The sequence below is a fragment of the Mastigoproctus giganteus genome, chromosome 13 (genome assembly GCF_048544385.1).
Source record: "Mastigoproctus giganteus isolate SK-2022 chromosome 13, ASM4854438v1, whole genome shotgun sequence".
NCBI lineage: Eukaryota > Metazoa > Arthropoda > Arachnida > Uropygi > Thelyphonidae > Mastigoproctus > Mastigoproctus giganteus.
Window position 1 is genome coordinate 70,286,861 of NC_143587.1, and position 15,306 is coordinate 70,302,166.

General features: G+C 38.1%; 1 protein-coding gene across 1 annotated transcript in view; it reads left to right on the forward strand.

The window, feature by feature from the left end:
* The first annotated feature begins 887 nt into the window (after positions 1-887).
* LOC150076150 (sortilin-like) overlaps positions 888-15,306 on the forward strand; it is a 207,185-nt gene continuing 192,766 nt past the window's right edge. Inside the window, exons 1-2 of the mRNA XM_090387580.1 lie at positions 888-961; positions 13,743-13,803. Coding sequence (XP_090243706.1) covers positions 947-961; positions 13,743-13,803 — 76 coding nt within the window. The 5' untranslated portion in view covers positions 888-946. The remainder of the gene's footprint in view (positions 962-13,742; positions 13,804-15,306) is intronic.

Genomic DNA, 15,306 nt, shown 5'->3' on the forward strand with positions numbered 1-15,306 from the left:
TCAATTTCACTGTATTAAACATTTTAATACCTATTTTTAGTTCACTGTTTTTTTTTTTTTTTTTTTCGACCTTTAAATATCTTTAAGAGTGTGTTAAGAACGTCTTTATCTTGCCAATAAATTACTAAAACTGATTCAGATGATACCAATTTTAAACACACACACCAACCGTTTATGACTGATTGAATAATGAAATAAAATAAAATAAAATGATAGAAAAGACTGTAAAATAATATTTACAAAAAACTTTTAATTATTTACAAAAAACTGAACTATAACAAAAAGAAATAAAATAAGTAAATAAGTTAAAATGCATTAAAGTATAAATATAAAAGCGATAAAAAACCTGGTATTTAAGGATGTGTCGCTTAAGTCTCACTATTACTGAGGAAGGAGGTAGACACCTCCGAAAGCTCTAATAGTGTTTTTATCGTCTTTTTTATCCCTTTTATATTTATATTTTAATGCATTTTAACTTATTTACTTATTTTATTTCTTTTATTTTTGTTATAGTTCAGTTTTTTGTAAATAATTAAAAGTTTTTTGTAAATATTATTTTACAGTCTTTTCTATCATTTTATTTTATTTTATTTCATTATTCAATCAGTCATAAACGGTTGGTGTGTGTGTTTAAAATTGGTAGTATGAATAATCCCAACCTCAGAGGCCTTATTGCAGATATGATTCAGATGATATTTAAATAATTAAAACTAAGAAATTTAACAATAAGGCCTCTGAGGTTGGGATTAATACTACCAATGTTAAACATACACACCAACCGTTTATGTCTATGAATGTGTGTGTATGTTAATAGTTTCATTGATTTTTGTGAATGTAACGTGTTGCTTATGTATAACATAACACTCTATTACAGAACAAAAATAGTACAATACTAAGAGTTTCTACTTCAGAAGGTACAAAATGGAATGAAGTTCAACTCCCTACCATGCGCAGTGATGAGGTAATGTGAAGAAGTTTACTACTTTTTATGGTACTAAGATGGTATGATAATATCTTTGTTAACTTAAATTTTAGACTTAAAATTTGTTAACTAAAAATTTTTGACTTAAGTTGTTTCAAGCTATCTGATTTTTTTTAATGGATAGTGAAATTTTGGCAAATTGTATATGCTACTTTTCCACTGCTGTGCATTACAGAAAGCCACGTGTAAGCTGTGGTGTGTCCAGTAATATGAAGTGTAAGGTATATAAAAGTTAATTCATTTTATGAGAGATTGATTTACTATTTTAGATAGTGAATATAAGATTAAAAGTAAATTAAAGTATAAGTAAAATTTTAAAAAATGTTAATCAATTTAAACAGAATAATAAGATGCACTCATAACTGTTAAGCTAAAAAGCTTTAATAGCACAATAAAAATATTAATCAAATCTTAATCTTGATTTGTATGCAGTTTGTATGACATCACACAAGAAGTAAATACTTGAATTATTAAAAAATAAATGCTGAACATTGTGTAGTATTGGTAATTTTTAAAAGCACTACTTTTATTTATCTTACTCATTTATATGAAATTAACGAACTAAGATTGCACTTGTTAAAATAAGTAAAACACACAATGGGAATTTTGGCTGTGATGCCACAACCTTTGGCTAATGGGAATGAATTCCTAAGTCATTGGTGTCTGCCACAGAAAATCTGTTTTCCTTGGCAGTACAATGTAATAACATTGGTGTTTGTGAAGCGTGGCAAGTGTGCAAATACATATATATAAATGTGCACACATACATGTACATATATGTACTCACTCACTTGCCAAATATATCGGAATATCTTTGAGATTTACTAAAAATGAATCATACTTCCTATCTATGTATCAGGAATACTTATAAAAGAAACTATGAAGTTTGTTCTTAGAAGCAAGCAGATCAACTAAATACTGTAGGTGGGTCAAGGCCTTAAAATTAGTAACTCTCATAGGTCCTTGAGGCAGTTACAGTCGTTCTCTCAGATATGCCAAGCTGTGCTTATTACCTGGCAGTCTAAAATGCTGATGGAACTGATAGTCAGGTGACACTCAAGTCAAGTGGACCTAATTATGACAAAGTCCAGTTGGTCCGTGACAGCCAAATCCTCTGCTTGCACCATCATGATGGTGGAACTGTTAGCAACCCTGGATATAAACCCCATGTGCAAGTCCTGAAGTAGCACCTAGCACACTATAGGTGACTGCCCAGTTGTGAACCAATGTAAGCAGGGAGTAAAGGTGTGGCACCTACACCACACCTTGACCCCCTGGTAGAGCACTCTCATCAACTGGTACAATACAACCACTTTGCTTTTTAGCATTAGTATTAGCATTAGTTGAGGTGTATGATGCAAGAAAGCAAGCTTATACAACATCAGCCGAAAAAAAAAAAAAAAAAAGCCCTCCTATTTCGTCCATCTGGTAATTCCAAACGTTTGTCTAGTTCACCCTTAAATTTATTTAAGCTATCAACGTCCAAAACAACAGATGGAAGTCTGTTCCAGCAATCAACTATCCACTGGTTAAAAGCAAACTTCTGCACATCTATTCTACAACTGTCTTTCCTCATTTGAATCTCTGCCCCCTCAGATTCTTAGTCTGAGCAAGTGGAAGCATTGAGCTTGCTCAAATCATTCAAGGCCTTATACACCTCAATCAGATCACCTCGCAGGTGCCTAGTCTTCTGATGCTACAACTTGCAGAACTTAAGCCTTTCTTCATAAGCGCACCCCTTTATTCCTCTCACCAATCTTATTGCCCTTCTCTGTACTCGTTCTAGCAACTCTACATCCATCCTAAAGTGAGGCCTCCAGACCTTTATGCAATATTCAAGGTGTGGCCTGACCAATGCCTTATACAAAGGGATAATCACCTCCTTGTCTCTGCTAGCAAAATTCCTATATATCATTGACAAAACTCTATGACCTGCTCTGGCAGCCTGTCTGCACTGCTCAGAGAACTTCATATCTGACTATACAATTACCCCCAGGTCTTTTTCATTCTCCACCTCCCTGAGTGTAGTACCACGCGGTTGGTACGTTTCTCTTGGGTTACTGCTACCCATATGCAGTACTTTGCATTTGTCAATGTTAAACTTCAGTTGCCGCTTCTCAGTCCATCTGCCTAACTTTTCTAGATCCTTTTGCAGTAGCATACTGTCTTTAGTGTCATTAACAACCCTGCCAACCTTTGTATCATCTGCAAACTTTGACATTAAGCCTGATATACTATCATTGATAAATACACAAAATAACAATGGGCCCAGCACCGAACCCTGGGGGAATCCACTAATAACATTAGTCCACGTAGAGAATTGTCCATTTATTACCACTCTCTGCCATCTCCCACTCAACCATCAGGCGCCTCCGTAGCCAGGTGGGAAGGAGCAGCAGTCCGTAGCACACGCTTCTTGATTAGACCGGGGTTTGAGCCCATCACCACCAAATACGGAGGATGTGGAAAGGTCAGAGAATGACCACCGCATTTCCCAGAGCAATATGGCCTTAGTTGCTAATGCTCCTAAAAACCAAAAATAACAAATAACAATAACTCAACCATCCCTTTATTCATTGCAGCAACTTGCCCTTAATGCCATACCACTCCAATTTGTACAGCAATCTTCCATATGCAACAGTATCAAAAGCTTTCCTGAAATCCAAGTATATGATATCAAAATTATTTTTTGCATCCAGTTCTTTTGTGACCACATCGTAGTATCCAATGAAATTGTTCAGACAAGACTTCTCCTTAAAAAACCCATTCTGTGTCTGTATTAGTACTGCTGTCATGTCTAGATGATCCTGCAATGCTTCTTTAACCAGTAACTCCATTATTTTCCCTGGAACAGATGTCATACGAACAGGTCTGTAATTACAAAGGGTACTAGGAAAGTTTTGCAATATGACGCAACAATGAATCACAGGAAGCTGCTTGTTGCTGCATGTTGAGACATGTTCATACGTGCATAGTAGCCGCCGCGCCAAGTCGATGGGCTCAGTTATTCATTAGTAGTGAGAGTGTAAAGTGCTTGCGATGGCATCGTAGTCACGAAATGAGATAAGGACAGTTTTGCGGTATAATTTCGTGCGTGGTTTAACCATAGACCAGTGCTTAGAAGAAATGACTCTTGCACTAGATGATGATTGTCCACATCGTACAACGATATTCAGGTGGTATAGAGAATTCCAAAGGGGAAATTTCACTCTGGTGGATTCTGAGAGGCCGGGAAGGCCACGAACGTCAGTTACGGAGGAAAACGTCACTGCTGTGAGGAAAATGCTTGACGAAAACAGGCGAGTGACCTACCAACAGATAGAGGATACTTTGGGCCTAAATGCACCAGCAATTCGTTTGATTCTGCAAGATCATTTGCACGTGAAGAAACTTTGTTCTCTCTGGGTGCCGCATCAACTGACTGAAGAGCAGATGACACGACGTGTGACTTGGTGCCGGGAGATGTTAAAAAAGTTTGATAAGGGACAATCTCGGTATGTGAACAACATCGTGACAGGTGACGAGACTTGGCTGTACTATTACGATCTGCCGACCAAGGCTCAAAACAAAGTTTGGGTCTTTGATGATAACGACACACCCGTAATTGTCAGAAATCTGTAAAGAAGAAAATGATAACTGTATTTTTCAAATCGAGTGGAATTGTGGAACGTGTCGTTTTGGACACGCAGAAGACAGTCACAGCTAAGTGGTATACTGAACAATGCCTGCCTAAAGTCATTGGATCTATGAAGAACCTGCGGCCAAAGTCAAGAATGGACACCTGGTACCTCCATCACGAAAATGCTCCAGCTCACCGCGCCAAAGCCTGCACCGAATATTTGACCACGACAGGACTGAAACTTCTCGAGCACCCTCCCTACAGTCCAGACCTTGCTCCCTGCGACTTTGCACTGTTCCCGCATGTGAAAATGAAGCTAAAAGGGAGGCGGTTTTCCAGTGATGAGGACCTTCTACGGGCTTGGGACAACGAGTGTGCTTTACTCCCTATGTGAAACTTGGCAGAACTGGTTTAAAGATTGGTTTCGGAGGATGGAGAGGTGTATTGAATGTAGAGGAAATTACTTTGAAAAAATTAAATAAACAAAGCTGTATTGCAAAACTTTCCTAGTACCCTTTGTACTTGGGTCACCCTTTGTGAATTGGAGATATCTGTCCAATTCACAAAGGGTGATATCTCCTTTCTCCAGTCTGTGGGGACTTTCCCTGAGTCCAAGGATGCTCTTATAATTATGACTAAGGGTTTGCTTACTTCCTTTGCCACCTCCTTTAATATAACTGGATAGATCCCATCCACCCCAAGTGTCTTTATGTTTAACTTCAACAATTTCTCTTCCACTTTGCTCACAGTTATTACAAAATCATTTAGCTCCCTGTTAGAGTTTGATAAACAATCGGCCCTCTCCTCCTTGAATAACTCCTCATGTGCGAATGTAAATGCAGAACACTCATTTAAATTGGCAGCTATCTGAGAATGATCATCTACAGTTAAACCATTGATATCAAGTGGACCAATCTGATTCATCCACTTCCTTTTAGCATTTATATAAGTAAAGAAGTCTTTACTGTTGTTCTTTGCATCCATTGCCAAAAATTTCTCATAATCTGCCTTCACTTGCCTAACTTCCTTTGTGACTTAATTACAGACTAGCTTATATATACCATAGGCTTCTGTGTCACCTAATAGTTTATATGCATCCCATGCATTTTTCTTCTCTGCCACGAGTCTCATTATTTCATCTGACATTCATTTGGGCTTAAACCTAGAACAATATTTCTTAGTTGGAACAAAGAGCCTAGTAGTTTCCAAGATTACTTCTTTGAATGCTTCCCATTTAGAATTCACTGTTGGTAACATCATCAGTTGGTCCCACTGTATAGAATTTAAAAACTGTTTGAGAACACCTTTACAAAAGCAATAACCCTTCCCTTTACCCTTGATGGTAGTTATTGGAGGCTTGAAGTGGTGGAATCCATGTTCAGTCTTCAGAGCAAAACTCTGGCATTCCATTATGCAGTATGATTGATGTCTTTTGAGTTTATGATGAACATTGTGGCAAGAGAGAGATCCAATCTTCCTTACATTTCGAGGTAGAGCTCAAAAACAGTTTTGCAGGACGTTCGCTAGATAGTTCACTGGACCGAACTAGTATAATCTATCTACTCTACTAGATAGTGACTGGAGGGAGTCTGAGAAGTGTGTAAGTGGGGGGATGTAGCAGAGGCCACATTATGTCAAGGTGCTAGACATATTCTTACCATGTGTACACCATATCCAAAAATTTCATTACTTCATACAGCATGACCTTGCCACCTTTTCTTACTTCTCAATACGCCATGAATTATCAAAATAATAGAACAAACTATCTGTGAGAACATCTAAATCTTCCAAATACTTCCTCATTCATTTCACATATGTACAGGTTAGTGCAATTGCATATTTCACGCTGACCGGGCTAGCCAGGTGGGTAAAGTGCCTGCCTAGCAACCCAAAGGTAGTAAGTGTGTGTAAGTGTTTTTAGGGTCAAGCGGCACCATGGGGTTCCCCCCATCTCCGCGTAGTTTACGTTGTGGTGTATTACAGTACACTGTAAATGCCAGAGATTTAAAAGTGTATGGATCTTGGATCATGTAATGTTGTGTACCGTTGTTCTTCTGGCCATTTAGCCGCTGGACCCCTGTTGGGATCCAAAGTTGCCCCGCTTACGCTCCGTGGGGGCAGGCCAGGAACTCCGTAGACTTAGTTTACTCTGGCAGGTCCTGCCACTTAGTTTCCTGAGATTTCAGCGGCTAGGACCAAAAAAAAAAAAAAAATTTGGGTGGCATATTCCAATGGTCATCAAGAAAATAAAATAAAATGATTTTTGTTATTTGCGTTGATGTGGGGATATTATCGCTTTAATTTCTTAGACCGAATGCTGGGCATATGGCGGTTTTGATATATTAATTTTGATGTGTGGGACTTCGCTAGCGTGAAGATAGAGGGGAGGGAGACAGAAGACTGGGGGGAAAAGGCAGAAGTATGGAGCCAATAGAGAAGGCGGCCCCAGTTTCAGTGGGGCATGCCCATGCCCCACCAGAGAGGAAACAAGGCGAGAAGGGGGGACCGTGTGGCCGTCCCCTCCTCCCGGGGAGTTAGGAATTATAGGTAAAGAGGGCTAGAGTGCCCTCTTCAAGTCTCCAATATGGCCTTTGTCTCACGTCTATTTTTCTTCATTGTCACTCATGGGGCAAGCCGCATACTTGTGTTCCTCTTTCTTTGGTCATCATCATTGGTTGATATCGCCATCCTTAGTTTCTCGTATTCCTTGGTGTCCATATTTGGTTTCATTACTCCTGTTGGCCTTGGTGGATGGCTATTTGTCGTTTTCTTCTGGAGAAGACATCCTGGTCAAAGCGACTAAAGGCTGCAAATTCTTCTGGTGTGTCCAGGAGATGGGGTTCCTGGGTGTTAGGGATGTATTTAATTCTCGTGATCATTTGACATCTGATGTCTTCGTATATTTCACACTGATGCATAACGTGATGCCATGTTTCTAGTTCACCGCAGAGACAGCGTGATTCCTCGATTATGCCCATGGCATTTAATTTGGCCTTGAAAGGCCCATGGCCGGTGAGTAGAAAGTAGTGTTTAGGCCTGGGTACAGCCATGCGGGAGCCTTGGGATACAGCTTGGTTACTTGGGAAATAAATTTTTTTGTTACCACTCCTTTTTCCACGTCTGTTCATCTTCTCTGCCAAATTTGTACGAGGTGGTCCACTATTTTTTGTTTCTCGTTTTTCCTGTTATTGGTGATGTCAATGGTAAGACCATTGTAGGTGGTTTGGGTTCCTTTGGCTAGTAGATACATAAGTCCGCAGCGGGTTACCTCCAAATCCAGGCGCCTCCGTAGCCAGGTGGGAAGGAGCAGCAGTGCGTAGCACACGCTTCTTGATTAAACCGGGGTTCGAGCCCGTCACCACCAAATACGGAGGATGCGGAAAAGGTCTGGGAATGACCCCCGCATATCCCGGAGCAATATGGCCTTAGTTGCTAATGCTCCTAAAAACCAAATCACAAACAAACATACACAAACACCTCCAAATCCAAGGGTAGGGTCCCTGCAAGGACCTGTAGGGCACTCGTACTAACCGTGTTACATGCTCTTGTTATTGTTAATAATATGTTGCGTTGGATCGTGTCCAGTATCCTTTTATTCACTGCTGTTCCTGCTTTCTTGTACCATATGGGAGATCCATATGTTATTATCGGGATGATGAAGATGGCTTTATAATACAGGGACAGGGTTCTCCTGTTTAGCCCCCAGTCCCTGCGTGTAACTCTGGCAACAAGCGCTGTGTATTTCCGCAGTTTCTCTTTTAGATAGATTAGCTGCGGTTTAAATGATAAGTTCTGATCGATGATCAGTCCTAGATATTTAATTTGCGTTGACAGTTTGATTGTTTGTCCTGCCAGCTTGATTTGTGGCGGTCTTCTAAGGTTTAACCTCCCTCTCAGTAGTACTGATTCCATCTTCGTTGGCGAGGTTGTTAAGGTGTGTAGTTTTGCCCAGTCCTGCAAGGTTTCAAGGGCTTGGTTTGCAAGCATTTCAAGGTGCTGTCTGGAATCTGCCGTGACCGTCAGTACGAGGTCGTCTGCGAAGGCCTGGACCTCCACCTCCCCCAGGTCCATGGTGAGGAACTCGTCAAACACTATATTCCACGGGAGCGGCCCCAGGACAGATCCCTGAGGGCAGCCCCTGCGGACCGGCCAGGTCAACTTCTTGTAGGGCGTTATTACTTGGACGTTTCTGTCCGAGAGATAAGTTTTGATGCTCCTGTACAAATTGCTTGGTGTTCTCGCTGCCCTGAGCCTGCAAAGGACGCTCGGCCACCAGAGGGTGTGGAACGCCCCAGCAAAGTCGACGGCTATGACAAGGAAATATTTCTTGGTACACTGCATCGCTTTGGTGATTAGGCCTTGGACAGCATCTATGGTCGAAGATCCCGATTTGAAGCTGTATTGCTTGGGTGAATTCAGGTTTGCCTCATTATAGTGGTTGTGGATCCTTTTATGTAATAATCTTTTGTAAAGCTTGCTTAGTGTCGACAATAAGGCTATGGGTCTATGTGAATTGGGATTTTCCTGGTGTCTGTTTCGATTTTTGAGGATCAGTTTTAGATTGGCCGTCCTTCAGCTGGTGGGGAACTGGCTCGCTTTGATACAGGTGTACAGTCGGAGCAGGAGGTCCGGCATAACCTCCGCTGCTTTCTTGACCATTTCCGGCTCGATGAGATCGGGGCCAGGGCACTTTTTTTCCTGGTTTGTGATACCGCTTCTTGTAGTTCGTTGGCTGTGAAAGGGGGTTCTAGTTGTTGGGTCTCGTATTCTTCGTTTGCTTGGCAGATGGCTTTCTGGTCCTCTGTTAGTATGCCTGGTGGGTCTTGGATTAGATTGCTGAGTTGAGTCCTTTATTATTGAGTCCTTCTTTATTGACTTCTTTATTGAGTCCTGCCATGTTGCAGTGAGTGTTCCTTGTGCCGTCTTTGTTGCCGTCATCACTTTGCCTCTGGGGAGTTTGTTTGTGGTGATTTTATACACCACTCCCAGGGTTCAGTATTTCCTGTTACTTGGACAACTCGTTCCCAGGATGTTTTTTTGTTTTTCTTAATAGTTTCTGTATAAAAGTTTCGGATCTGTCTATATTAGGTTGCGGGTTCGAATCCCGCCTCGATACACACAACTATGGATTATTTTTTGAATGGCTTGATACAAAATTACATTAAATCTACACTAAGGTACTCGGCCCAAAGTTACCATATTTCTTTTCTAAAATATTGCCTTCAAAACAACATCATTCCAAAGTTTGCCAGGGTGAATTTAAATCAAAAAATTTCAGGCATAAAACAACTAACACTGGCGACATCGCGTAATATTGTTAAACTTGCCTTAAAATCTCGATATTCGAATAAACAAAAATACCTTTCTCAGGTTAGGAAGCTTCGTGATAAAATAAAAAATTATCTACATCCGAACGATTGGTCTGTTTTGAAGACCTCCATAGATTTGCGACGGGAAGCACAGGCCTCAGAAATAAAAAAACAGACATGTTAATAAGTTGCAAACATTATCGGATAGGTCAAGACACGTTCATGCGAATTCTAACACATTGTCGCGGGCTTGCGACCAAGTTCATACGAGTTGGGTGACATCCCCCCCCACAGACACACAATGTGTTACCACAGAATATGCCAGCTAGTTCACGAACACCCCCTCACCAATTATCCAACGAACTGACATCAGCAGGTTACGAATCTTTCCTCGTGTACACTATCACAGGACCAGATTTCGCTTTTATCCAAAGGACTAAATTATAATTTACCACCTCGAAAACTGCCTAAAAAACAATGCGTAATTGATATTGAATTTGGACTTCGAAATGTTCCACAAAAAGATGTATTTATTCAACAAGTTAACCAAGTAGTGAATAACATAAAAGAAACGCGACTTCCTAAATTGAATACACATGACAGTTCAGCTTTACGAGAACTTCGGGGAAATAAGGACATTATTATACAGAGGGCAGATAAAGGAGATACAGTGGTAATACTAGATAAACATGATTATATTAATAAGTTAGATTCAGTTGTGTCAGATACCTCCACTTATCGTGAAGTAGACCCGGCACTGTTTACCAATTTGGTCAATCAATACAATAAAACGTTAACCACGTATCGAAAAAATGACTACATTACTATGGTTCAGTTAAAGGAATTGAAGTCCAGAACATACAATATTCCTGCACTTTTCGGTCAGGTAAAATTACACAAGACTGGGTTTCCTATTCGACCTATTGTTTCCTACAGGAACTCGGCATTTTCATCCTTAGCCACACATGTATATAACATTATAAAACCCTTTAGACAGGTAATACAATTTGGGATTAAGAACTACGATACATTATTTAATAAACTTAAAGACTGTAGACTCGGCGACAATGACAATTTATTCTCACTAGATGTTACCTCATTATATACGAATGTAAACGTTGAATACACATCAGATATTATTTGGGATATGTTAAATAAAAACTCGACACCGATTAATTATACAAAGCTATCTATTAAGGAAATTTTTCACTTAATTAAACTGTTAGTTGAGGCTAACTACATCACCTTTCGAGACAAGGTATACAAACAAATTTTTGGATTACCAATGGGTTTGAGCCTGAGTGGCTTAATGTCAGAGATCTATCTCTCAACGATTGAGCAGATACATTTGACACCTTTTCGAACATACTATGGGAGGTATTTAGATGATGTTCTAGTTATTACCGATAGTAATACTATCCAAGACATTTTACAATCGTTTAATAATATTCATTCTAGACTCAAATTTACATTGGAAAGGGAGGATACGGATACTAAGTCATTAAACTTTCTAAATTTCACTCTTACCCGGGACTCGAATAAAATACAATTTAGCATCTATCGAAAACCTACAAACACCGGTATGCTTCTACATTATAATAGCTGTCACCCGTTCACCTACAAAAGATCGATTATCTTTAATCAATTTCTTAATGCCTATGAATATTCAACGACGGAATCTGCTTTGGACTCAGAAATACAAATATTAACTAGCAGATTCTTAAACAGGGGTTATTCCATTACCACAATAAACCGAATTAGGGTACAAGCTAAGGATAGGATACAAAATACTACACCAATCAACAATAGTAATATCAAAAAATACTTTATTTCTGGCCCATATGTTGAAAAGTGGCACAAACAGCTTAACAGATTCTTTAAAGATACCGAATTTAAAATTGTAGCTAGGCCAATACGGAAGTTACACACTATACTGAACAATCGCTCGGTTCTTTCAGCGTTCGCAACACAAATTAATGATCTGGTATACAACATTTCTTGCGGTGATTGCGACTCGTCTTATCAGGGTTAGACCCGATTTTCTCTTAATATTCGGGTAAATCAACATGAAGCCTCAGTTCGTGCTTCTCGTTCAGCAGCGTCAGAATTAGCCTTTCATGCCATTAACGAAAAACATACTTTTTTTATTTAACGAAGCCAAAATACTTAATGTTCAACGTAATTATACGCGACTATTAATTGCAGAAACCATTTAAATTAAATTACACGAGAATTCTGTTAATGTTCGGCGGCCATATTTGATCTCCGATGCGTGGACCTTTACGCGCATGCGCGAAGACAAATAATCTCTATTTAAGTACCAGGTTTAACCCGATTTGGTAATTTTCATTCCTGTGATCACGACATATGGTCGAAAAGCGTTGTCAGCTTCAGGAAGGAAAATCGTTTTGAATATTTTTGTTAGATTCTTTTAATTGCATTAATTAGATTTTTAATTGTTTTAAATCGATTTGAATTGTGTTAAATTGATTATTTAATTATTTATATTTTACTCTAATGTACCGGTAAGTTGTCGTTTTTTTGTTTTTTCCGTTTTAATTTCTGGAGGGTATCATACGGAAGTGTTCTATGCACTATATTGAGGTAAACTCCTCTTATTATTTACTAATATTATTATCAACGAAGAACATATTGAGTAGTACAGCTCTGATTCATACTATCTAGTATGATACTTAGTAGTATGTACAGTAGTATAATACCTATACAAGAGGTGTAATTTGAACCCGTGACCTTTGTTTCTTGGGCAGGCATGTTACTCATTGGATCAATCCAGCATCATCAGTTCACATACGTCTTCATTATGCAATTAAAAGCTCTTCCCTGAATTCAGAAATTGGTGAAAAAAATTTTTTTTTTCCTTTGATCATATTACTGTACACATTACATTATGCTATCAGAATAATTTTATGCAGCTTGCTGATTATAGAATATCTGCATAATATGAATTATTTCTAAATACTTAGGCTATATTCATAACTTTCCTAAAATAAGAATTTTCAAAAATCCAACTTGTACTAGTCCAGTGATACTGGATTTATGTGGTCCTACTATTTCATTCTCATTCATTCTACTTTTGAAAGGTAGAGTACTGCACAGCTGCCAAAATTGAGCATAACTTGCCAAGATCAAGTGAAGATTTTGGTAGTACTCTCTATTCTGCTTCTTCTAAGGCATTGAGTTTGTAAAGTGAATTTGTGGTGTAAAATATTCTTGTTCGTAAATTTGGTTGTTACTGTACCTTGATTTTTTATGCAATTTCTTTCTGCAAATTATAAATCCTCCTTTACTTTTATCTGCACTTATTCTTTTGAAATGTTATCGGTTCCATTTATCTTTCAGTATTAAGTGGATATGCATGCACCCAAGATGAACACTTTTTTTTATTTATTTATTTATTTTAATTTTTTAATTTTTTTTTTTTTTATTCTCGGATTCTCTTTACTTCTCTTTAACTCTTTATTATATTGTAGTGGTTTTTATTTACAAACATTAATGCTTGTGTTAATATCCTTCTAAAGGAAATTTATAGTGCAATTATTGGTAATTATCTTTTTTTTCCCCTTGAACTTTCAAATTATAAGAATGTCATTTCCAGTTATAATAAAGAGAAAAGCAATAGGCATCTTAACACTATGGATTGAGGGAGGAGAGTGAAACCGAATGAGTGATCTTGTTTTATTATTTTGTATGGAGAACTTGCATTGTCAGACATAAGCTCTTAATAGTTAATAATACTAATATAAATCATTCTTGGTTATGTATAGTTTTTCTTCTTTTTTTTTTTTTTTTTTTTTTATCCCTCTCTTTCCAGTTTTACAAAGTGGTAGATTCTTCTGAAGGAATGGTATTTATCCATGTGGATGAGCCAAAAGGTAAGAAAATTGTAAATGAGGATAGTGTAATTAAATTCCATCAATCTAGATTGCTCGATGCTGTTTGCTAAATATAGTATTGCTTCTTTGCATATTGGATATTTTTATCCAGAGGAATTTTCATATTGTATTATCTGAAGACAAAGAAAAGTTTATAATATACAGTATATATCAATAAAAATATGAGTAAGTTTTTTTAAAAAAATGAGCCAAAGTGATCTTCTGTACAAATGTTAATCCTTAATTGCTAAATAACAGCAATCTATTTACATAATGCCAATAAAAAGCAATATTGAAAGTATTTATCAAAAATAAGGATAGAAACATTATTAGCAGTCCATAAGGTGTATATCTTTATGATTCTATATTCCAGTAAAGCCACCTATACATAAACGACAAGAAATTATTAATGAATATTGGAACCCAATATTAAAAAGCATGCTCTCTAGATGCTTTCAAAAACTGCTTGATATATGATAAACCTACTCATTTCTTTAGTTTACTGTCTTTTTTTGGCAATTATCTTTATTTTTAACCTTTACTCAGGATATCTTCATTGCATTTAAAGCAGTCTCTTTGAGGTCACTATGTTTTTGACACCAACCCAATAAGTAAATTAATTTCATCACTTACAAGCACTAAAGTAAGGGCTAAGTGATAGCTTTGTTTCCAGTACCTATATGAGGCAGTCGGGCCTGGTAGCCAAATTAGCAGGAGTGCTAGGCTGTACTGAGTAGTGTTCAGTTTCAAATCCCACTTTCAGTAGTACCCGTATGACAGTAGGTGGTTGAAAGGAGTGAATCTCTAATCACTCCTTCAATCTAATGTGAAGTTATTACTTATATTGGCTACATTTTCTATATACAGTAGATCATTGGTTATCCACTGTTTTGAGTGGGGGGACAGAGTCAGTGAATAATCAACTTTAGTGAATGATCTATCTTCCACAATCGTAGATAATGATTAATAAGCCATCAAACAATGAAAAAAAAGATGCAGGAAGGTTTTTCATAGTGGTGAAAGGCAGTGTAAAGTGTTTTGGGTCAAATGGCACCAGGGTTTTTCCCCATCTCTGCGCAGTATACATTGTCGTGTGATACAGTACACTGTAGAGGCCAGAGATTTAAAAGTGTGTATGGATATGGAGGTGTGTAATGTTTTGTACTATTATTCATATGGCCTTTTAGCTGTTAGGCTCGTAATGGGACCCACTGTTGACCACACTATGCCCTGTGGAGGCATACCACGTACACCCAGTATAGTTATATTTACTCTGGCAAGTCCTGCCACCTAATTTCCTGAGATTTCAGTGGCTAAGACCTAAAAAAAAAAAAAAAAAGTTACTATAATTTACGCTGAAAGGGGATTGGCCAAATGGTAATAGGGTTGTTGCACGGGTAACTTAAGTTTTTAAGTGTGGGTTTGGAATAATTTTGGTTTCATTAGACACAGCTGCAAAGTTAGAGAGAGGGTAGGGAGACTGAAGACTGGGGGGGGTAAGAC